Source organism: Chelonoidis abingdonii, chromosome 1 (assembly GCF_003597395.2).
Source record: "Chelonoidis abingdonii isolate Lonesome George chromosome 1, CheloAbing_2.0, whole genome shotgun sequence".
Taxonomy (NCBI): Eukaryota; Metazoa; Chordata; order Testudines; family Testudinidae; genus Chelonoidis; species Chelonoidis abingdonii.
In genome coordinates, this window is record NC_133769.1 from 88,324,870 (window position 1) to 88,349,923 (window position 25,054).

At 38.4% G+C, this 25,054-nt stretch overlaps 1 protein-coding gene across 3 annotated transcripts; it reads right to left on the minus strand.

Moving 5' to 3' along the window:
* USP44 (ubiquitin specific peptidase 44) lies at window positions 1–23,271 on the minus strand. Of its 3 annotated transcripts, none has more exons than XM_075067104.1 (6): window positions 23,140–23,267; window positions 16,158–17,667; window positions 4,999–5,197; window positions 4,205–4,283; window positions 2,759–2,964; window positions 1–2,288 (listed from the first exon to the last, which is right to left on the minus strand). In XM_075067104.1, the coding sequence occupies exons 2-6, from the start codon at window positions 17,583–17,585 to the stop codon at window positions 2,086–2,088; spliced, it is 2,115 nt and encodes a 704-aa protein (XP_074923205.1). In that variant the 5' UTR covers window positions 17,586–17,667; window positions 23,140–23,267; the 3' UTR covers window positions 1–2,085. The 3 variants fall into 3 exon arrangements, 2 of the variants coding, with proteins under 2 accessions (XP_074923205.1, XP_032654508.1); XM_032798617.2 differs by having other exon boundaries at window positions 4,205–4,313; window positions 23,140–23,264; XR_012656109.1 differs by lacking the exon at window positions 1–2,288 and adding an exon at window positions 3,242–3,331 and having other exon boundaries at window positions 2,895–2,964; window positions 4,205–4,313; window positions 23,140–23,271.
* Between the last annotated feature and the right edge of the window lie 1,783 nt (window positions 23,272–25,054).

Here is a 25,054-nt window from a genome sequence, read left to right on the forward strand (position 1 = left end):
TTAGTCCACACAGTGTTTTATTGAGGTATAATTTTCCAAGAGCTGAGGTAATTTGCATAAGTTTCTATGAAAAAAACGCTTCACACCAACTTAAACTAATCATTACAATTTTGGCATTTGCTACAATTGGTGGGGAAACATTCAGTTTTTTAAGCAATGAGGAAGAGGTGAATTCTCTGTTAACACTAGTTTAGAAACAATGGAGGACTAAGTATGGCAGGTGTAGCTCCTACAGCACATCCAGATTTAAATATTCTCCAGTTGTGTTTTATGCAACATGTTTTGCTCAGCTAACTATGGTGGTTTATTCACGTGTGCTAGAGATTACTGAAGGAATTCTATCTTTCCAAGAAACTAGGCTCACTTTTTCCAGTGTCTTTGTACGCTGTTGTCACGACAAATCTTTTTGGTAGCTAAAGAATTTCCCCCATAGTTTAGCATCTCAGTTGTAAAAGGGTGCATGTAAAATAGGTAACTTTCATGTTTTATCTCCTAGCCATCATTTCTGCTCTATTAAATTTTTCTATCACTAATACACTGGCATGTAGCTAAGCACATATGCTATTGTTTTCCTCTGGACACTTCGCAAAACCGTATATTTTTTTTTTTTTACCTTTCAGTATAGCTCCATGGGCACCACTGGGGGAAAACAGTGACTAAAGGTGGGAGCTACCGAGGCACTTGGCTGTGGCAATGCTGAGCATTGCAATGCCTAATGGTTAGGTACCTAGAAAATCATAACAGAGATCCACAAAAGCCAGCATGGTTGATAGGGAGTTAGCCCCTGGGAGCTGCTGACCAGATGGGTATATACTAAGCCCCTCTGCTATTAGAGATACGCACTGCTTTGCAATCCACAAAGGGGAACTTGCTGCCTGTAGGCAGCTGGCTTAGGTGCCTAAGCAACTTCTTGAGGGAAATGAGTTAGGTGTCTGCCTCCCCACAAACTGTCTACTGCTGGTGTTAGTTACCTTAAAGTTTTAGGTGGTTAGGGCATTTGTCTGGGATGTGAGCAACCCAAGTTCAATTCCCTCCCTCTCTGCCAATATTTGTCCACAGTGGAATAATCATTGGCTGGATCAGCCAGTGAGAATGGGAATGAATTTGTAGACCAGGAGTTAGGGCACCAAACGGGGAGACTGAGAGTCCAGCCCCCCTGCTCCAGTCATTCATTCTTTATTTACGCATAGTGGAACAACAACAGGAGAGAATGAGGGACCAGCTCCATCACATAATCCCACAGCTGTGGTTAGAGCCCTGTTCACATCCCTTCTCCTCCTCAGGCAGAATGAAGGACTGAGCCTGGGTCTCTCCCATATCACAAGTGCTCTAACCCCTAGGTTATAAGTTATAAGGTGGGCACTACCACCTTCCTCCTCCCTCTTCCCCCCCCCCCCATTTTTGAATCTGATAGGTGGCCTCTGACAAATGCCCCTCAGTCTTATTTTGTGAATTGCTCAGGGGCTTAGGCAGCAGATGGACACACCTGTGTGCATGTACAAAGGCTGAAACATGGGCATCTACAGGGTTCAGTAGCAGTTTTGTAGATCTGAGCCCAGCTTCTTATCTATCACTTGAAGGACATCCAGGAAAAAAAATCCCTACCCTAATGAAGAAAAGTTCTGTTATTACCTGACATTTAATAGATACTTTTTGTGAGTGCACCTTCATATTCTGTGAAGAATAAGACTGATTCCCACAGACCAAATCAATATATGCTACAAAATTATACTATAAAAATGTACACATGTAGAAAGTTAACAAAAAATATACAGACATCAGCTGTCCATTGAGAATAATTTTTTCTAAACCAAATCAGAATATCAAAATATAAAAACAGCCTGAGTTAAAAATTCAAAATTTAAAAAAGTTGTAAAGCAATTCTAGGTACTTTGAACGTTACCTACTAGCAATATAAATTTATACTAACACAAGAGTGCTTACTTTAGCTAATACAAAAGTGTATAAACATAATGTACATTGATTCACAAGTTAAAAAAATACAATTTGTACTTGTATTTTCTCTTTAAAAATACACAAGTTGAGAAGTCAAACTTTTACTGTACACAGTAAATTGGCTTTGGATTAGCTGCTACTGTTTTCATTTGAACAGTGGACAAAGTCAGGACACTGCTGGTTTTCAGATGGTGAGCTAGGAAATGATATTCGACAGTGTCTGTTTGCCTGAGTAACTCGCTGGCTGTAAAACAAGATGTAGGCTTGAGCCTTGCATACTTCTTCCATAGTGCACATGTTGAGTATGGAATCATTGCAGTGTGCCCAGAATCCTAGAATGAAGTAACACACCATTGTAAAATAACCAAAATATTTATGTAAAATACTTGTACTTTACAGGTGACAAGTATCTGCTACCGTTTGTTAAAAACACAAAACTGGCAAACGTTTGTGGTTTTATCTTTTCATTTTGGGTGGAGAATAAGCACATAGTTTTACAGAGAAACAATTGTCTATCACATACTTCGTAAGGAATGTTTCTGCTGTATACACCACCTGATTATATTTGTCTAATCAGGAAAAAAATTCTTATAAATTGAAAATTATTAGCTTTAATTTTATTGACCACCTATATTGTTAATTCTTTTGGCACTGGTAGGTCTGGTTAGTAAAATCTTGGTCCATTTTATTTTAAGAAAGTAAGGATCCTGTTTGTGGCTACATTGATTCAACTAAGGAACTAGAAGTGCAGCTTCTGGGGTGAAAAAAAAATACATTTCTGATTTAAATTGCTTGTCTTTACCTCCTTCTGAATTGTAGCAGTAAGCAGTGTAGTGCCCTGAACCAAATCCTTTCCCATGATGCATAATCACAGCAGACAAGTCATAGATAAAGCAATCAGGTAAGAGGGACTTTAGGGACTCCCGGCAGCAATAAGGCTCCATATTTAATATCTGATCAAAGCTAACGTGTACTCCAATCTTCTCACGATGATTGCGGCCTGACCACCTGGAAAAACATCAAAATTAAAAGAAAATGTGAATATTATTCAGTTGATTTGATTTCTGAAGGTAGTTTAATAGATTATTTTAGTGAGTCTATACACATATAAATTCTGCATAGTTAGAATTCTGAGCTACTAAACCATCTCACCTGCTAGTGCTTCTGTACTAAATGTTTGTGCTAATGTATATCCCTCAAAAGCTCCCCCTTAACTAATCTCCTCTTTCACTTCCCCTTCATTTCAACGGTCATAGAGAAAAATCCTTTACATATGGCTTTTCACCTATACTATCTGCTACTCTCAGCCTCCAAAATATTTTTCCTCACATTTGCCTGCTCTCATGTGCTCACTAGTCATCCAAGCTGAAAGACACTGGATATAATTATAAAAAAATATTTAAAATCACAAGAATGGTGCAGGAGCTGCAGAGACTTTATTACAGATATGACTCTATACATTAAAAGTGAAAACATCACCCCAGGGTCTGGTTCCCACTCTCATTTATCTCCTTATTCAGGAGTCACTCTGTCCCCCTGGCTGGATTAAGATCCCGTACAAGTGCAATCTCTTTTCCTTGGCTGCTCATATTAGCACACTTTACCAGATTTAGATAGGGGGGTTTAAAAAATGGCTAGTGAAGCTGCAGGTTATACAATCACCCTGGTGGGTTGCATGCAAACCTCAGACTGTGCACTAGTGAATAACACAATAATCTATTTTAAATAAAGTTGGTTGATATGATCTCTCAACATATTTAGTAAAGTCGCATGGTACCATTTGTCCACAACTCAAAACAATGAACCGTAGGCTGTTTTCTCAAGATATCAGAGATACTTCATATGACTCCATACATACAGGTATCCACAAAAGTCTCTTTTTCAAATAGAGAAAATTGATTCTTTTGTCTCAAACTGGGTAAGTGTTCAAGATTCAAGATAGGTTTTTAATTCTCCTGACTTTTGTTATTGGGAAGTAGCAGGAATAAAAATCTCACTTCTCTGCCTGTGAGATGCATTCTAACAATATTTTATTTACCAGGAAGAAATGGGTTTCCAGAAATTGTTTTTCCTTATACTATTGAGCTTAAGGGCATTCTCAAGGAAGATAATTTACAGGGATTTCTCAAAAACTGATTTTGTTCACCCACTGAATGAGCCCAGAGGATTAGTGACTACTGGAACAAGGAGGAATATACTATTCAAAGAGAGTTTGCAACATTTCTAAGTTGCTTATAGCACTGCTTACCTGAACCGTTTAAGATGTAGTCTCAGAACTTGAGGTAGTCGACACACCATAAGCTGTTTCTGGGCTTCTGTAAGTATAACTGGTTTGGAAGAAAATTTCCTACGTTTTGCTGTGACCAAACACACACAATGAAATAAGTGCTAAATTAAAAAAAACTACCACTAACAAAAAAAACCCCTTGAACACAGCTTCGAAAATTTGTCAAATATGCTTATGTTTTATTTTAAGATTTACTGACCCCATGATTTAGAGTATTTAGATAATGTAACAAGGGCTACTGAATATATGAATATATTGTCAGTTTAATAAGAAAGCATTTTGGAATCCATTTGGCACGGATTATTTTATGATTATTGGGCATGCAAAATGCCTTTTTTGGTACATATCTGGATTATTCATCTGAATGTTGAAAAATATACAAATACTTCAGCTATTTTCATCAGGACCAAGTGCGGACAGTCTGTTAATTTAATAACGTGTCAGACTTATTTCAACAGGTTTCTTTTGTCTCTTCTTGGAGACCACCTTCTAATGACAAACAACAGTAGTTGGTATGATGACCTAATCTGAGCTCTTAAACCACTTTTGATGCACTTAATCAAGAGAGCAATTTTTCTATACTACTTCCTTTCACAATTAAAGAAACAGTCTTCTGCTTTACTTATGACATACTTTTAAAATTTGTCTTGCTTTCCTTTTAGTTGCTGTTTTCCTTTTCTTACACTTTTAATGCCTATATTAATTTATATTTTATGTGGAGAACATATGCATGAGTACATACTGCCTTTACTCACTGTTGCACTGATCACACGCATATATCTTTCCTTCTAAAGCTTCCGTCTCTGTAAACTTGGCCAACATTTCTGTCAGCAGGCATGGATACTGAGAAGCCATTTCCTTCCCATTGCAATGATACCTCTCAGGAAATTCCAGCGACAGATCCCAGAAGGATTCTATAGTATTTGATTTATTGTCACACGCAAGACACGTAACCTGTTAAGCAAAATATTAAGTTAGTCTCTAACATCCAAAAGCCTGCTTCTCTACATGTGTCTCTTAATGTAGCTCTGAGAACAGTAGCTCTGAGAACAGAGAATTTGGATCACAGCTGCAAATGCATACAGTAGAAGAAATATTTTAACTAGAAACAAAAAAATTAACTGTTAACTTTTCTCTGAAGCAGCATGTCCACCACTGTATTACACTAAGGTGTTTGATATCTTTCTCTTCTGTGAACTAGAAGTAGTTTCAAAATGATCTGTCTGAGATTGCTCAAGAGAAGGAAGAACAGTCCCTGAGATTTCTTTCTAGACAAATACTTACAAAGCAATAATTAACATGAATTAAATATTAATACAGGGGTCGGCAACCTTTCAGAAGTGGTGTGCCGAGTCTTCATTTATTCACTCTAATTTAAGGTTTCGTGTGCCTATAATACATTGTAACGTTTTTAGAAGGTCTCTCTCTCTAAGTCTATAATATATAACTAAACTATTGTATGTAAAGCAAATAATTTTTAAAAAATGTTTAAGAAGCATCATTTAAAATTAAATTAAAATGCAGAGCCCCCCGAACTCATGGCCAGGACCCAGGCAGTGTGAGTGCTACTGAAAATCAGCTCGTGTGCCGCCTTCAGCATGCGTGCCATAGGTTGTCTACCCCTGTATTAATATATAGTTTTATTGAAAGGAAAATAGATTTTTTTTTAAATCACATTCTTCTTATTTTGGAAGTCTTGTATGGAAGGCCTGGGTTGGTAGACATGCTTCTTCAATTTAACAGGTAAAAGATTTTTTTTCTTTCAGTAAGTACAACCACCTGTCACAATAAAGGAAAAAGGACAGCCACTAAGATAGATTAGCTATAATAAAAATATGATGAACTGAAATGAGAATTTGCCTGGAAAAATGGAAGATAAGGCATCAAGGAAAATATAATTCATTTTATAGATATTTAATGGAAAGGAAGGGACTTAAAAAGCTGTAGTGTTTTTTTTGTTTTTTTTTTTAAAGAACTAGAATAATATAACAGACAAATTACAGATAGGCTTGCAATACAGTCAGAAAAGCCAACGTCAATTATGAGCTGCATTTGGAGAGGTACTAAATCATGCAGCATCAGAGTCCTTCTCTATAATCCTTCCATATACAGGATGCAAGTGGATTCCCTGTGGACCAGTATGGAGGATCTGGGCCTGAAGCAGTAGCAAGACTGCATTTGGAACATAACAGATATAATTCAAGACACTAACACCAAAACAGGGCCAACCAATAGGTTTGTTTCACACCCTCAATAAAGGCCAAAAAGACACATCTGGAAATAAATCTTCTAGTTTTACCAAGAGGTATCCCTACTTCTTGGTTTTCCACATGGTTAAAGTACAAGTAACCCACTCACAGGACTATTTACACTTAATATGTAAGAACCTTCCAAATAATCAGACTAAAACACCCAGGGAAAAACCTCTCAATATTTATAAATATTCAGAAATCTCTAACTACAGCAGCTCTAAACCAGTCATTGTTTTGTGGAGGCTAAATATTTTGGAGAAACCAATGGACTAGATCCTGACTGGTAAGTGGGCCCATACGAATAGCTTCGACACTACTTCCAATATAGGACACAACTCTATTATGATAAAATGATTAACATCGTTCCCAAATTATGGAGTTTATGGAATTCAAACAAAATATGTTCTGTAAATGTAGATTTACAGACTCAGAACATAATATTTTGCTCCAGTGACATGCAAATCCCACACACCTGAAAACCTGTTGAGGTCTGTAACTGAAACTAACTAGGACTAAAAGCCAAAACAGTGGTTGATTAGTTCAATTATTTATTATCCACATAAATACATCCTTCCTATTTATTTGGTTGTTTCCATAATCTATAGCTAACATGAAAATATGGTGATAAACATCAATCACAGAAACAACTGAGGGATCTGAATATTTATTATATCAACATGATATCATAGACAAAAATGCTCAAACAGCATCCAGTTCTAGAAATCGCAGGGTGTGTCATCTACATCACTGACATTTAGAAATGTGGAAATTCAGCCCATGTGCCCAAAAGCTCCTTTTTTTTCATGATGGCTTGGCTCACAATCTTTCCCAATGTGCTCTACTAGTCTCTGACCCTTTAAATCTAACACAACCATTTGCAGCCCTACAGTTCAGGGAGAGGATGTGAATGCAGAGTCGTCGCTATCCTGCAGAGTTTGTGTACAACAAGAGCACACTGAAGAAGTGCCCCATTATCTTCACTCAGTTTGTCATCATGTCTGAATTCCACTGTGATGGTTTTTGCCTCTAATGCAGGTTGCAATTCCCTCGCTTCCTGAGCCTCGTGTTGTTTTTGCCTTGCTATCTTTAGCTTGTTCCCAGAACACAACACAGCCTCATCATGTATGAAAAAGAGCAAATATTAAAACTATTTTTCAAAATAAGTCTTCCAGCAGAATTCTATAGGCGATAATTTGCTCACAATTGAACAGTCATGACTTTACCTTTAGTAGCACGCACTGATGGTTAATAAAAAAACAAAAACAAAACTCTGAAAAAGGTTTGTCAAAGATCAATACTGTGTTGGGGACCATTTTTGTTCAAAAGTTGTGCTCAACTTTCACACAGTTGAGCACAAGCTTAAGCTTTGCTGCAGTGCTGTATTTTTTCCAAACTCATTTTTTAGGGAACATGAGTTTTAAAATACTAAAACAAATTAAAGGGCACTATAACTTGGAACACCGCCATTCCTTCTGAAATCAGCTATTTCATGCATGGTATTCTTCAGAGCAAATACAAAACGTTACTAGTATCCAGTAATAAGTGGCTGAGCTATGTGTTAGCCAGCTCACGTGTGTGTATTCGATTTTTTTCTTTTGGTGCATGGTGTAGACCATAGAAGGTTCCCAGCAATTTTAATGTCCAAAAAATCCATAACCATTTTATTCTTAGAAAAGAAAATTTTATTCTTTGTGGAGAGTGAGGAAATTTACATTTTAAGTTACTCTGGCTGGAGCTCATTCAGCTATACAGGCAAGTCTCATCTTACGCGGGGGTTCTGTTCCATGGTTAGCGCGTAAGCGAAAACCACATATAGTGAAATACCCATTGAGTTGAATGGCAGGTGGAATCACCCCCGCACTACAGATGCAGTTTTTATATTTTTCTTTTTCCCTGTTTTTGCCAACCGCGCAAAGCTGAATCCGCGCATGTTTAAGATGCGACTTGCCTGTACACTTCATAAATGCCAAAGTCTGCCAATGTCTAAAGCAGCATTTCTCAAATGCAGCCACCAGGGGATTTTCCTGTAGCCATGATGACCTCCTGGGCAGAGATGGGGGAGGAGGAAAAGCAGCAGCCCCTCCCTGCAGCACCAAGGGGTTCTGGAGGGTGGGCTTCAGCACTCCCCTCCCCCCAGCAGCCATGGGACTCCAGAGGCAGGCTTCAGTCTCCCTTCCACCCCCACAGGGATCCAGCTCTGGGTTTCAGCACAGTGCAGCAGGGCCGGCCTTGCGATGACCAAGAACCAAGGAGCAGGGTGAGCCTGGGGTGCAAGGCTACAGAAGGGAGCTTGGGGCAACGGGGTGGGGGAAGCAGCAGGCTCTGGAGGGTGATGATGAGCCTGGGAGGATGATGGAGGATCAGAGGAGACAGCAGGGACTGGGGGCACCAAAATACAACTGTCCATTATTTTTATTATTGAGTCTGTAAAAAAAACCCCAAAAACCTACATAAACAAATTACAATGATTTGGACATGTATATGTGCATATGTATTTGTTTTTTTTTAACAACTTTAAGTCTTTTAGGAAAATTTGTCAGAGTGGCCATAAGCAAGAATTGGTGGCCACACTCTGAGGTCACCAAAATTTTTGTTGCGAGAACCCCCTGGTCTAAAGCCATAAACTATCAGTAATTCAGAATGAAAAAGGAATCAGAGTCTAGACCTGGCCACAGTTTAGGTGATTTTTTTTTGTCTTTGAGCATAATTACAGCATAAATACAGACTAAAACTTCTGCTGTACAAACAGGTGTTTGTTAGAGCAAATGCTTATCTAATTGATGTATTACATGAAGGATTTACTGAAAATGAATGGACAAGGTAAAGTTGTGGGCTCCGGATGAGATGCACAAATAAAAGTAAGAATGCAAGCAATTTTTTCAAGTTCTGGAGTTTTAAATTCAGCATGTTTTCCTATCCATCTGCGGCCAGTTTTTAAGTTGTTCTGCAGAGGACAATGAGTCCTGTACTGTTGTTCTAGTACCAATCCTGGCCCAGCAGAAGCACAGCTCAACTGAAGCAATCTCACTGAGTTTTATCCCCTCCCTCTTGTCAGGAAGCAGCAGTGAGTCATTCTGTGAATAGAAAAGTTTCTACAAGGTCCTTGTATGTAAGCAGTTCTTCATTCCATAGGCTCTTCATATAAACAACGGAGTGAATCTGATCTGTGCAGGCCAGTTCCTGGACTGATGCAGAGCCCCACTGACTTCAATGGGACATCATATAAGCATAAGGGTTCACTTGTACAGATCAATTTGTAGGATCAGAACCTTAACTGTGGAGCTAACATAGCTCCACAATATACCCATGACATTAATTTTTTTTCTCTTGTGTAGGTTTCATGTGTTAGTGAAAATATATGGCACAAATGCACAGCCAGTGAGTTACAGTTTTTCAGAAATATGTAGTTTACTGAAAAGTGTATAATTAAGTTAGAGAGACAAGGTGGGTGAGGTAATAGATTTATTGGACTAACTTCTGTTGGTGAGAGACACAAGCTCTGGAGCTCACACAAAGCTCTTCAGGTCTGGAAAACTAACCTGAAGTGTCACTGCTAAATACAAAATGTGAAGAGACTGTTTAGCATAAGTAGTTAATACATATTTCGAGGGACCATTCAAGGTGAAGTAGACCCTTAACACCCCTCCACTCCTGTGGAGTGGGGAGCAGGGGAGAAGAGAGAGAGAACACAAGGGGCATGAAGGACTGTTGGTGGGTTACAGATTATTGCAATAAGCCATAAATCTAGTGTCTATTCAGTCCATAATTTTTAATGTCCAACAAAGGTATCAATTTAAGCTCCCAGGCTTGTCTTTTTAGCTCTATATAAGCTTGAAAGCTTGTCTCTCGCCAACAGAAGTTAGTCCAATAAAAGATATTACCTCATCTGCCTTGTCTCTCTAATATTCTGGGACCAACATAATTATATGCAATGTTGTAACTAAGTTAATCACTGTAGAGGAGCTTAAAAACTGAAGAAATAGAGCAAGACTGACAAGTATATTTACCTTTTTCTGATATAGTTCAGCAGTATCTGGCTATTTTATTGAGAGAAACAGTATAATTTTACAATGTATGTGATGAGTATGCACAATAGCAAAGGGGATGAGATTTTACTCCAGGTAAGGCAGTAGGTCTCAAACTTTTTTTACTGGTGACCCCTTTCACACAGCAAGCCTGAGTGCGACCCCCCTAATAAACCAAACATTTTTTTATATTTAACACCACTATAAATGCTGGAGGCAAGCGGAGTCTGGGGTGGAGGTTGACAGCTTGCGACCCCCTGAGGAGTCCCGACCCCCTGTTTGAGAACCCCTAAGGTAAGGGTTTGGTTAGTGGCAGGAGTGTGTCATGTTTTATTGCACTATTAAGAGTTTTGACTTTTAAAAATATATAACTAGAATATAGTAAGGAAAAATTAATGAAGATGTATTGTAGAAAATGTTTGTTACAGTTTGTTTACATTAATTTACATACATGGATAGCCAATCCAGAGTGATAAGTGAGATTACAGTTCAGTGAATATCAGGCAAAGTAAGCACATGACATAATGTTTCCCTGTTACATAGTCTGGGAGTTCCTGTTGCACTGGCTCCACCCTGAACATTCAATCATATCTCGAAACAAGGAAATTACATACAATAGGTTATGTATGAATGGCTGGGGAAAAAAAATGGTCACTTTACATATGAGGAGATGAAGACCTGTCTGAAAAAAGTGAGGCAGTAGAGATGACATCTAGAGTGGCAATTAAATCAAAGGCTGCTTGCTATGTCTGAGGAGTTTGCTTGTGGAAAGCAGACAATTAGCCTTGCAGTCCTTTTCCACAGAGGTGAATTTTAATGTGTGGAATATACTGTCATGAGATTATCTTGAATCTAGCGGCCAAATCTGGCGGATAGGGCAGCCCCTTAGAAAAGCAGCAAGGTGGTTGCAGACTTATTCTGACAGGCTGTCACCTCAAGAATACTATTAAATCTAGCTATGGTAGAGGAAAGCAAGCTGTTACCACGCTGCTGTGGGAAAAGTTGATCAAAGATCCATCTTCCCCTTCTCTGTGTAACAGACGAGAAGAAAGGCAGATCTTGAGGGTGGCTATCCTGGTCTCCTTCACGGCAACACAGTCACTCCTCTTTTTTACTTCCATTGTTGGGTTTAATGCTACGAGAGCACACAGGTGACTACACAAACTTTAAATATAAAGAAAATAAAAATAAGAGTAATCTGTGATAGGGCTACAACGTTTTGTTTTGGGGGAATGGGAGGAGGAAAAGACTGCCGGAGCTCAGCCAGTGTGTAGAATCCTGCCCATGCTGAACTTGTTCAATTCATTCAGAAATTGGCTGCAGGGATCTCATGCATGTATCTTTGACACATTCAATTAACTTTTTTTTTTTAAATTGCAAAGTGGATTGTTGTCTGCTTCCCCAGTTGCACGATCCTAGCAAACAAGCAGACTCCACAGAAGTAGCAAGCAGCTGTGATTCAATTACTATTTATAGATTAAGTTAAATGTCACCTAATGGAGAAATATACCTAGCTTGAAAGTTGACAGGAGATATTTTTGAGAATTGGTAGACACCCTGCTCCCCTATAAAAACCCCAGAGACTTGCACCAAGAGGTAGAAATTAATGTGTGGAGTGGTACAGACTAATATATTATGATCATAAACACTCTTGCTGTCTATCTCAAGTCCTGCTATTTTGTGAAATGACATATCCAATCCAGGCTATCACAAAACCCTGATTTCCATAGGCAAGACTGTATGCTAACCATCCTCCCTCCCTCCTGCAAAGTTCTCCCCTTAAATTCATAGCACGGTACTTAGAACATTTCAACATTGTTCACTCTGCTTGTGTGTTATACTCCTTTTGTGTCTGTTTAGATTCTAAACTCTTTGGGAGCACAGACTGTTTACTACTCTCTATTTGTACAGCACATAACAATGGAGCCCCATTCATGGTTGGTCCTTAGGCACTACCATAATAAACATGAAAAACTATCCTGAAGTGTCTCATTTTTTAAAATTAATTTCCACACAGAGAGACATTTAAAGATCTAATTCCTGCTGGTATCATATTTGGTAAGTGAAACACTGATACATCAGAAGCAAAGTAATACTAGCTACAACTAGTTTTTCATTAAATTCTAAAATAAGTATTTTTAATCAATGATAAATATTCCGTTAATCAATGATAAATATTCTCATTTGGAACAGGCTTATATATAATTATTTTTCATGTACTTAAAGTGCTTATTACAAATAATTTTAAACTTGCTGTATTTCTCTGATTTAACTTTCAGTTACAAAAATCAAATTACTTAGAAGCATCAGATAAGATTTAACATTTGTTTAATTGTTTTGTAACATGTGCCAGTTCACCCAGTCATACTTAGCGACATTCATTTTCTTGTGAGAAGTGGTCACATGTCCTTTAAAGGTGATTTGCAAAAGGGAGGGTGGGGAGAAATAAGTTTGTGCCCTGTTATGCTTATAAGGAGGCCTAAAAAAGTTTCAGCATGGCTTTTTTTCTGCTTGTTTCTTACATTAGAAATTAAAGTCCCATCTAGACTGGGAGACCACCATCACTGGTAAATTGGTGAAATGTAACAAGAATCAAGAGTGAAAGTGGAGCAATTGAGAGGATAAGGGATTTTTAGTTAGACTTAACATTTTGTTAATAGCAATGGAGTTTCAATTATTAATTTTGGATAAGGGATCACTTTCAGAGAGAGTCAAATATACTGCTCCACACATTCCTTCAGTTAAGACGAAAGAAGTCACAAACATGTTCTGACACTATCAGAAGATCCTCTAGTGTGGAAGATTACTTTTGAAATTTGATTCAAATTAGGTTTCAGAATTGAAACCCCAATTCAGATGACTGTTTCAGTTCACATATCTTAGAACTATTGTTTCAGCTGCTTTTACAAACAAGTTATCAATTTGCTTTTGACCCTTTCACACCAGAAGAGTAGGTGTTTTTGTTTTTTCTAAAAGGAAAGCTTAGATTCTGCCACCAAATTCTGTGGTTGTGGAACAGTAGAAGACAAAGGGTTCTCACAATTAGACCCTTTCCTTGGAGGACACCACCGTCAGCTCCAGAAGCTTGGTTCCATCTTTGATGGAACTGAAGGGTTCTCGTACTGAAGGTTTCACATGGAAGAGGAATGGGGATCAGTGAGTCCACTCAAATCAAAGGATACCTCCAAACCCAAGGATGCTAGGGCTAGTTCATGTTCTACCACTACACAAAAGATACAATCTTTCTCCTTGAAGCTGGTTCAACTGTGTTGTATCTGCAGTCCTCTTACTACTAGGGAGGTTTCTTCTACATTATGTCCTCTGTATCAACCGCTAGTTTATGGTCAACAACTCACTTTATACCTTTGCAGTACACCAAGACCAATATATTTTAGAATTTCTTTTACTGTAGAAGAAATGACAAGCTGCTTTGAAAACTCCCAGAACTCGTTAGTTAAGTGTTAAAATCCCCAAAAGGTGGTCTATCCCAGCTCTCCTCAGCTATCAAATATTAAACATTTAATTAATATGGGCTTCAAGAAAGAAGGTGGTGAAGCTAAAAGCTGACTTTCGAGCCGCACAAAATGTTACATTTCCTAGAAATTAGGAAGTCTAAATTAGTTGACGGTTGAGCAACCTCAACTGCCAGATGTGTTCTGTTGCTACTAAATTCAACAAAATGACTATAAAATACAAAGCTACATGTAAGTGCTAAGGTTGATGTAACCTCTCACTTCAGGAGCAGGAGCGTAATGGTAACTGGTTATTTATCATGGCACACTGGCTTTCCTGAAAAGTCCTTTGTTTTGTTCCACTTTGGTTTGTTTTTCCAAATAGCTGACAGCTAGGTAGCACAATGAATTACTGCAACAGGTTTTGAAACCAGATGTTCAGAAATAAAACACCAAAATAAGTTTAGAAGGGGGCTTTTTTGGTTGAGATTTGGCAAGATTTACAAACACAAAAAGGTGAAGAATACTCATTTTCCAAATTACTTTGTACACGCTTATCTCTCGTACTATGTGTGATGCTTTGTTACCACCCTTTTTCCATGTGCTATCTTCATGTTCTCAGCCTCAACTGTTCAAATATCCACATAAGCAAACTCTGTCGGGCACCTGTCTAACTGCGGACACATGGAATCTTAATAAGTGGGGAATAGTACGGAGATGTGTTAGAAGTAGAAACCAAAAGTCCCTGTACACATTTGTAAACAGACATGTTTACCACCCATATATTTTGTATAGGGTGAACTGATCAGACTTCAATCAAAAGTACATTAAAACAAGCTATTTTGTAATGATGCTCAAAGTAGTAAAGGATTCCACCATTCTCAAGTTTTCTCTTGAGCCCCATTTCGTTTCCTCCCCCCGCCCAAGGGGATAAAAACTACATCATTGTGATGGGATTTCTCATCATACGTACCTTCTGTTCAGCAAAGATTTTGCTATTCCCATCCCCAAATGCAGGAGGCTGTGACTGTTCTCTTGCCACTGGCCTCCTTTGTATAGGAAAAGGCAGTAGTGGTACTGTTTAAGATTTTGCAGCTGTCTACCCTCTGCAGAACCCTGAAAATTATACCACCAAATGGCACCTGCAAGGATGTTCGTAATCCAAAGTAACCCTCAACCTTGCAAGTAAAAATGATTATATATTGAACCTGTAACAGACCTAATGCCAGGTCTTCAGTTTTTGTATTAGTACTGCATTAGTATCACTATTTTGTTTAAGGGTGTGACTTGTTTTAAAACCCAATGTGATGTCAGTGCAACCCTGTTATACAGATGCCATATAACAGTGTATCTTATTTACCTTCACTTATGGGAATTAAGCTATACCAGTACAAATACTTACACACACATATAAACTATGCTCACACTGTGCTGGGGGAGGGGAGGGAGAAGAAGAGACTATATATAAATCAGCATCCTCTCCTGTGTGTAGAATCCATACTTGCAATCACTTCTATATTAAGGAGTTTCCAGAACATGTCCCACCCATTTATTATAATAGAACAAGTTTTCCAAGTTGGCACCTGTCATATGAGCACAGAAATTGTCATAACTGATCAGACCAAGAGCTCATCTAGTCCAACATCCTTTCTCCATCTGTGGCCAACCAGACACTGCAGAGTGAAGTGTAAAACCTCTACAGTAGACAATTATGAACCAATATGCCCATCAGAGAAGTTTCTTACCAAGTTTCTTCCATCAGTTAGTGGCTGACCTATGACCTTATGTATAAGTTGCATATTCCATATCCCTAAAGTAACTAGATAGTAAATGTTTAAGATTTTAAAAGAGGATTAAACTCCTTGCCTCAATAATATGTTGTAAGAGTGGATTCTACAATATAATATGTAAAAATATTTCAACCCATCACTGAAGTTTACTTTTTAGTTTTTAATTAGGCACTTCTTTTCAATGAGAGGGTAATTAGGAGTTCTCAAATTATCTTCTTTATATTATCATTGTACAAACCTCTCATCTCTCTTTTTATTCATCGTCTCAACTAAGTAGTCCTACTCTTTTCCCCTCAACTCTTTAATTCTTTAAATGTGTACTGTACCTCACCGATCAGTCTCCTTTCAGTGATTTGTCAATAATAAGAGTTTTTTTTTAAATCATGAAGACATACCTGACTTAAAAGCTGTCCATGAAAAATGGTATTGACCACATTCAGAACCTGTTTGATAAGTTTCCTTTGAGAAGTGGGGATGAGAGCTGGGTATCTGGTCCCAGTTGTCTCCAGTTCCTGCTGTACTTTATCCAAAAGTTCACAGAGGAATTCCTGAGCATCTTGTTGGGCATAACCTCGGAAGGCTGGGATTAGTCTCCACACAGAATGGAGCATGGCAAAAGGAGACACCAATGCCCACTTGCCAGACCACATAACTTGGAACAGAGTATGTAGCTCATGACACAGAGAAATATGCTTTGAGCTTGGCTCCCTGGGCTGAATAAGCTCCATATTTCTACTTTTTGATGCCCCTCCACTTAGTCCAGATGATAAACTAGGTCGTCTCATAGAAGATGATCCTTTTACCTTCACTTGGTTCTCATTCACACAAAATGCAGAACCAGTAATTGGAGGGTGCTTAGTAGAAGATCTTGTTTTTTCATTGACTGCTGTTGCCAGCAACTCTTGAGTTTGGTTCAGATCAAGCTTTAAAAAACATTCCCGAAAAATAAGCAAATGACTCAATACTTGCAGAATAGAGTTCATATAGCATGTATTTCCCAAATTTCTCAGTCCAGTTACACCAGGAGTCACCGTAGGCCTTCGCTTAATTGGAGAATCACCAATTTTTTTCAATCTTACTTCATCTGAGGTAGAAGTTACTTTCAGCTCTGTAGGAGAGGCCAAATTTTGTGCTAATTTTTGTACACAGGGTGATACTTTTGAGGATATTTGATTTTGTAAACGAGAACTCTTCCTTGGAGGCATTTTTTCCATCTCTACCTTCAACTGACGCTTTCGCTCTTGTCTTCTTTTCCTAGCTTTGTCCCTTCTTTCCTCTGCCTCCTCCTGGCGCCTCTCTTCTTCCACAACCCTTTTCCCACTAGGTGTTAGCTCAAACCATGATCTGAACACTTTGCCCATTAATGCACGCCTTCTGTGCCACAGCGCCGTGAACATGCGGTCTTCATTTCGAAGCAAGGCTTGGGCACCACCGTGTGAAAGGTAAGAGTCATCACTCGTACCCATAGATCGCAAAGTCCTGCCGCTACGGGTAGTGCAGTCATAGTTTTGACTCTTGATGGCACTTAATGTACTTCGCAATAGTTTTAAGTCACCAGTTGCATTATCATTAAGAACATAGTCATCACAAAGGTAACAGAAAACATACAGCTCATTCACTTCCAATGCCACTGGATGACTACTTTCCTGAAAGTGCTTTAGTGCATGCTCTTCAATGTATCTTCCACATGCAACATGCGAACAGCTAAGGCATGCCCAGATAGATTCTGTAGTATTGCAGTCCACGCAATGCCATTTTTGAGGGTTCAGGATGGAATGGTCTTGGGCTAGCCGCAGTCGTCCTATGTGCTTACACTTATCCATTATTAATACTGAAATACTGGAGAAATACTAGAGAAACATGTTATCCAAACTATTTTCTGTCCATGATATTCTGATCTGCAAACTAAAGGGGAAAAAAAGTTCAGCTTCACATACAGTGTAAGTCAAAAGTAAGTTAATACATCTTTGGCAATAAAATTACTTGGTTTAGTTTTAAAAGAGCACTGATGTACTGTTCTGTAATCAGAGTCACAATCATCAACCTTGTTACCAGTTTTAGCAGAAAGGTCCATGACTGAATGGGCATGAGGACTGAACTACTCATGCCACTAGTACCTTCTGTATCCTGGCTGAGGCATGTTGATAACATAAGCCTGTTGCGCTGCTTTAATTAAAGGTGTTATTCTAAATTATTTCTGTTAAACCAGTATAACTCTGTATGAACACCTATCTGTTCAAACTCAGCATATATTGGTTTAGCTTACATTAGTAAATGTACAGGTGCAAGCTAAACTGATAAGTTTTAAATTAACAAGAATGTCCACACAGAAAAGTTGTACCAGTTTAGCTAAATCGGTTCAGAATCACACCTTTCACCTAACACCAGTTTAGCTAACTGTGTTTCGACAAGCCCATACTGAGTAGAAGTTTACACTATCACTGATCTCGCTAGTCTCTATATGGTAGATAAAATAGACTTCAGTTTCTAGGGTCATTGTGGCATCTTTGACAATATATTACATAACTAGCTGGTGACCTCTCCCAGAATAAGCAAGCTTAGTCCTTCTGTACCTCCTTTCCTGTCCCACGAGAACCTAACTGTAGAGGCCTGATCAAAACATGAGGTTGCACCAGTTTAACTAAAGATGTCCTTTTAAACAGATTTCCAATAAGTGCAATTGTGCCTGGATGCTTAAATGAACTTAAATCTGGTTTATATTGTTTTAGCTTGTCCCTGTAAATAGATATATCCAGTTTTAAGCTTGTCCACATAGGGGTTTGCACTGGTTTAACTAAATCAGTGCAAGATAGCATGCAGACAAGCCTCAAGTGAGATTGACAAATGGCCCTGGCCACACTATAGCAGACCTTAAGGTGGCCATCCTGCAGCAAAAAAACTTCAGGACCAGACTTCAAAGAGAAACTGCTGAGCTTCAGTTCATCTGCAAATCTGACACCATCAGCTCTGGACTAAACAAAGACTGTGAATGGCTTGCCAATTACAGAACCAGTTTCTCCTCCCTTGGTTTTCACACCTCTACTGCTAGAACAGGGCCTCACCCTCCCTGATTGAACTAACCTCGTTATCTCTAGCTTGCTCGCTAGCATATATATACCTGCCCCTGGAAATTTCCACTACCTGCGTCTGAAGAAGTGGGTATTCACCCACGAAAGCTCACGCTCCAAAACGTCTGTTAGTCTATAAGGTGCCACAGGATTCTCTGCTGCATTGACAAATGGGAGGACTGCTTCCCTCCCCTTTATTCTGTTCCCACCCATAATCCTTCACAATAAAGCCAGTCAATATCTTAAATTTGAACGCAAGTGCTGTTGCCCAGGATGCCACTAACAAAAAGGGCTAGATGGGACATAGTACTAATATCACTCAACAAATTAACTTTTCTAAGTCTTGTATCAATGTGTACTTCTCTTGAGAATCCCTAAGCACTTTTCAAGCATTAAATGTGGATGCATGCCAGGCTGTGCCAAAAAAGGGATGTGCTAGTACAAATTTCTAGTGTGGACTAGGCCAAAGCCTCATAACACACTAGAGATACAGAGGTAAACATTTTGCAAGTGATCAAACTGAAATACAGAGATATTAACAATGATAGAGCTGAAACAGAACCCACAAATTTGGACTCCTACTTAAATTATGAGTTCTTCCATTTTTGCAAATTACTTCAGTATGTTCAAACAGAAATTCATTTCTAATCAGGCCAATCCATTCTAATGTCCATTAGGCAATCCAATGTTTATATCATCGCAAATGTTAAATGACATCAGTGAATGAAGGGGGTGAGAAGTGACAGCTACTTATGAAAGCAGCTTCTGCTTACACACACACACACACACACACACACAGTCTCTCTCTCTAAACAAAATCCTTTTCTTTACCCACCATTTTCAACTAAACAAGGCCACATTACTTTGTTTTTTTAATATTTGACAGTGTGAATATGGTTCTCTAAATATTAATATTTAGTTAGCAAAATAAAACCATTGAACAGTTTATAAGCTGACACTAACATCTAAATAAGACTACATATGTATTTAGTTTGGCTTTTTTTAAATATAAATTAAACACCAGAGAAAAAGTCTGCAGATGAACCAAAGGTGCTGAAACGACTTAAGCACAAATGATTTGATGCCTTCACATGCTAATCATCCTAATTCAGTTTGTTTTGCCCTGTAGTCGTAATAGTGCTGACCTAAACAGTTTCAGTTGCAATACGTTCAGGCTACCTATTCCATAATTACCAGATCACACGCCAGAAGCAGCGTATCCTGAGAGTACATTCAGAGAGTCTGAAGATACTGCTGGGCTGTTGGACACTAATGAAAACTAGCTGAATCACTTCATTTTGTCTGCATTTACATTGACACTACTACTGCTGAAAGCTAGACTATCTTAAAGCCATTAACAATGTTTGTACATGTATTTATCCTCACAACACCCTGGTGATAGAGAAGTAGTATTCTCCCCATTTTACAGATGGGAACTGGGGTAGAGACGTGCCCAAGGACACACAGGATGCTTGTGGTAGAGCAGGAGTTTGTACCCAGGTCTCCAGCTAGTGTCATCACCACTGACCAGCCTCCCTCTCAGGGCTTAGTAACTTATGATTGGAAATAATTCTTTGTATTTAACTCAAACATTCAATTCACCTTAATTCCTCATGAGATAACTAATGAAAAATGCTACAAGATAACCCATTAACCTTAGTGATTAGATAGTAAAATTTGAAAATCAGCATTCACATTTTGGTAACGTATAATTCTGAGACAAATTTTCATTTTAATTTCCATATAAGTGCTTAGAGTCAATACTATCTATGTACAGGGAAGTTAAATATCCATAAGAGTAGATATTTCACATGCAATAATTAAAAAAAAAAATCACCAGACAGCTAACCCCATTCTTCCTCTCTTCCCCCTAGTCTGAAAGGCATGCTTTACTAAGTGTGTTGCACTTATTTTATGTCAATATTGTATAATGAAGTTCAACTAATGGCACACAACACTACTGCCACTCAGTTATACTCTTACACTATGCTGGCAATCATTCATATGTAACATTGCAACTGCACAATTTCCAGTAAATTTAGTTTTTGTTTTACAGAGCTTCTACCTAAAGAGCTTTTACACAGAACTACTAACACATTGCAGCATAGTGTTTTGGTTTAATTATAAAATTACTGTAGTATTTACCAAACAGCAGGATTTTGCTACAGGGCAGTTAGGTAACTAAATAAAACCGTAACAGTTGCTGTCTGTTCTCATTACTTAACCTGCCTGCTTGACAAGCAGATTACTTATCAATAAGTTTATTTATATGTAAATATAACACCTGCATAGTAAAGTCTGAATGTTTAATGAAAACTCTTTGGAATAAACTTTGTATTATGATTTTCAAACTGAAGAATTAATCCTCAAAGCTAGAATCATCAGAGACGCACCACTATTCTTTTCTATGGGGTGCACCCCTGATGCAATGAGATACGTGTATGAAAATGAGGGATTTTAAAAAAATCAGTTGCATACTGGTGAAATTCTTATGTTATGAAGTTATAGCAGGTCAAATATTAATACTTAAGGAAAATACCTATTTTAGGATATTGTAAGAATTAGTTACCATACATGTTTTGAAAATAAGTACTACGTACAGGTGCTTTTACAGACTACTGAAAGCTGTATGCCCATGCATGCTCCCACATTTCTCCTTCCCAAAGCTCCATAAGCCAGCAGGGAGTGTTCCCATTGGATAGAGGAAGAACACTTAAGCTCAGACTTCCCTATGTCTGGTCTGAGAATAATACTTCCCCAAAAGCTCTTATCAATCAGAAGTAACTGATGGGAATTGGGGACTCCTTGATGTGGGTCAGAACAATGAGGGGTTGCTGATTTTGGTTAGGATACAGTATTTTGGTTAGACAACAATGTTTAAATGCGGAAGTGATTGTGTCTTCTCTTTAATATTAGAGCTGGCAGGGAAGTCTGACAATGGCATTTTCCTTTGGAAAGCAAAATGGTCCATGGGAACACATTGATTTCAAAGAATCTGTCACTGGAAACTTGTCTGGTTTCTGCTAGCTTACCTACCCCGCTGGGAAGCCAGGACAGAGACTAGAGAAGAACAGAGTTGTTCAGATTATTATTACAGCTGTTATAACTGAACTACCAAGCCTCTGAACACCTGAACATTCACTAAAAATACTTTATATAACTAAAGCTTAATCGTGTCACTCCTACCCAGACCTCAATTGGGCAAGATGCTTCAGTATGTACTTAACTTTAAGCTCATGAATAGTCAATGGAACTATTCATGCTTAAAGTTAAGCACATGCTGAACTGAAGGCACAAGTAGTTACACTGACTTCAGAGGAATTTCTTGGGTAATTAAGGCCAGTGTGATCAAACCTTTTTTATGCAGAGCAGGGATCTAAAACCTTTGGCACGTGACCCTGCAGGAAAATCCACTGGTAGGCCATGACGGTTTGTCTACCTGCAGCATCTGCAGGCTCAATCAATCACAGCTTCCACTGGCTGCAGTTCGCTGCTCCAGGCCAATGAAGGCTGCAGGAAGCGGTGGCCAACACATCCCTCGGCCCGCATCACTTCGTGCAGCCCCCATTGGCCTGGAACGGCAAACTGCAGCCAGTGGGAGCTGCAATTGGCCAAACCTGCAGACTCTGTAGGTAAACAAACTGTCCTGGCCCGCCAGCGGATTTCATTGATGGGCTGCGTGCCAAAGGTTGCCGATCCCTGATGTAGATTAATAGAATCGGACTATGAAGCTTAAGGTGACTTTGCTTTAAAATTGCCATATAGGTAGGTATAAAGACAAACAAGAGCCAAGAGTACACTTTTGTACAGCACTGAGGGAACTCAGAACAAAAACCAAAATTGTTAGTGCACTAAATGGATTTGTTTATAAGGAAAGACTTGAAGTGCTGTATAGTATGTATAGCTTGGGGCTAAGCAAGTTTTTATTTTAAACAAATACTTGTATATCATTTACATTATTTAGGATAACACATGGGATGAAATTAAGAATGGGAAGACAGTATCAGGAGCTACTTCCTTATAATTTTATCTATTAGACTGTAGAATAGTCTCAAGTAAAAACAAACAACGGAAGTCACATAACTTAAGACACTTATGTCAAGGGTGGGCAAAACACTAAGTCAAAGTACCTAAGGGAAAAATCTGGAACTGGAAAGATGGATTAGAAAGACTAATAGAATCACAGAAGAGACCTCTGATAGAGCTTGCAGCTCTTTTCTCTAATAGCTGGAGCGGGGAGGATGAAGCAGCCTATTTGTGTCATTAAACTTTACAAGTTTAAATTCCCTAAAACCAAGTTATTTAGTACCTCCTTGTGTGTAGTGCCTTGCCCTGTTGTCCTCCCTCACCACTCAGTTCTCTGTGCAGGGGAAAAAGAAATGTTAATTAGTTGACCAGCACTTCAGAGACCAAATTCTCCCTTTTGCCATTAGCACTCAGAACTGAGCAGAAGGAATGAGCAAAGTAACAGAGGAGATAATGACAACACAGTCAACCAACCAAAAAGTTTTTAGCTAAAACTTGTGGGAGAATTCAACTCTACAGAACCTTCTCTTCCTCGAGTTTCACTGGCAGAAAAGTGAGTGTATCAAGGACCCTTATTTTCTTCACTAATAAAAGTTCAGAAGTATTGACTTTAACATTGATAAAATAAAGCTTTGCATTATAGAACAATTTCTATTTAAAATGTTATTTAGTCCTACTAGTAGGAGAGATGAAAAGGTTTGTAATTAAAGGGGCAGTCAAATTTGGTCTAAAATTTACATTTGGTTAAAAATTGTCTTTTTAAAGCCAAAAAACTCTTTACTCGGTCTTTTAAATTCACATTAAAAAAACAAACAAACAAACAAACACTTCCCCACGGTCACTAAAATCTGAACCTGGTAGCGCTAACATAGTGAAAGTGAAACCAACAACTGACTCCATTGATTTGTTTTGTCCAAGCCAAGTGAAATGCAAGCATAAAATACTGACATTAGATTTTAAAATATCAGTTGTAATAATCTGTTACTGAGCACATTAAAAAAATAAATCACACAGTTCACTTCCTTAAGTGTCCCTTTAACACTTTGGGTCCTAAACTGATTGACAGAATTCACTGAACTGGTTTCCATGTTATCCAAATCCAGAAAATCTGCAAAAAGTTATGTTTGTGCATAAGCTAAGCCTTAATTTTGTTATGCTGATAAATCATACTGAAAATAGTAATATTTAAAAAAAACTATTGGAAGCATTTTCCCATTGACATCAAAGCAACCTATTACACTGATCAGGGTGTCCCCATTTCCTAGTTATTCTGCACCCAGTCAGATCTGGATTTAGCAACTAGTTATCAGTCCTTATGGTTTTTTGCCTGTTAGGAAGTTTGCACTATTTTCCAGAAGTGATGCATCTGAATAAACTCTAGTGTAGTTCTCTATTATGTCAGCGACACTGGAACAGCCAAACATTACAGACGTGGGCAAAAGATTCCTACTTATTGCAAATAGTTGTAAAATTACTTCAGTTACACAGACTTCATGGTGAACAAGTGTTTAAATTGGAACAAGAAGAACCCGTTTTCATTCCAATTTTACAGAAGAGTGAAGTGTCTCTAATGAATTTGGATACATTTCATAGCAAATAGGAACAGATGTACAAACTTGACTGTTCCAATGATAAATTAAAAGCAGCAATTATACATGTGATTATTCTGATAAGTACCTTAATGTTTCTACAGAGCCTCCTCCCAATCCTGATGGGGGCTCTGAGTGCTACCATAATAAAGAAAAGTCAATCAGACCAAATTAGTGCACACGATACTTGAGGCAAGAGCAGCAGTATTTCACTGACTGTTCTTTTGTCATATCAAATAAATGACCTGGTTCCGCTCAGTGAAGTAAGTAATGAAGAAACCTTTTTGCAACATAGTGATTGTTAATTGATTGTTCAGACTGAACATAAAGAAAACGTCAGGATTCACCAAAAACACCAGATTTGCTTTGTGAACCATTTTAGGCCACTGTATAGTTTCTTGCTTATCTGCATTTAATTGCAGTTCCTGGCTGACTCATTAGCAAATTTACTAGTTCACAATATTCCTTGAGGGTCCCTCCCCCACAAAGAAACTTTTTGAAACTCTCTCAAATGAAACTCAGCATCCAGGGCCTTAGCAAAGGGGTTTCCAGCCCCAACGATGTCAGTTACTCAGACGCAACAAAAGAATTCAAGTGTGAGGCCTGAAG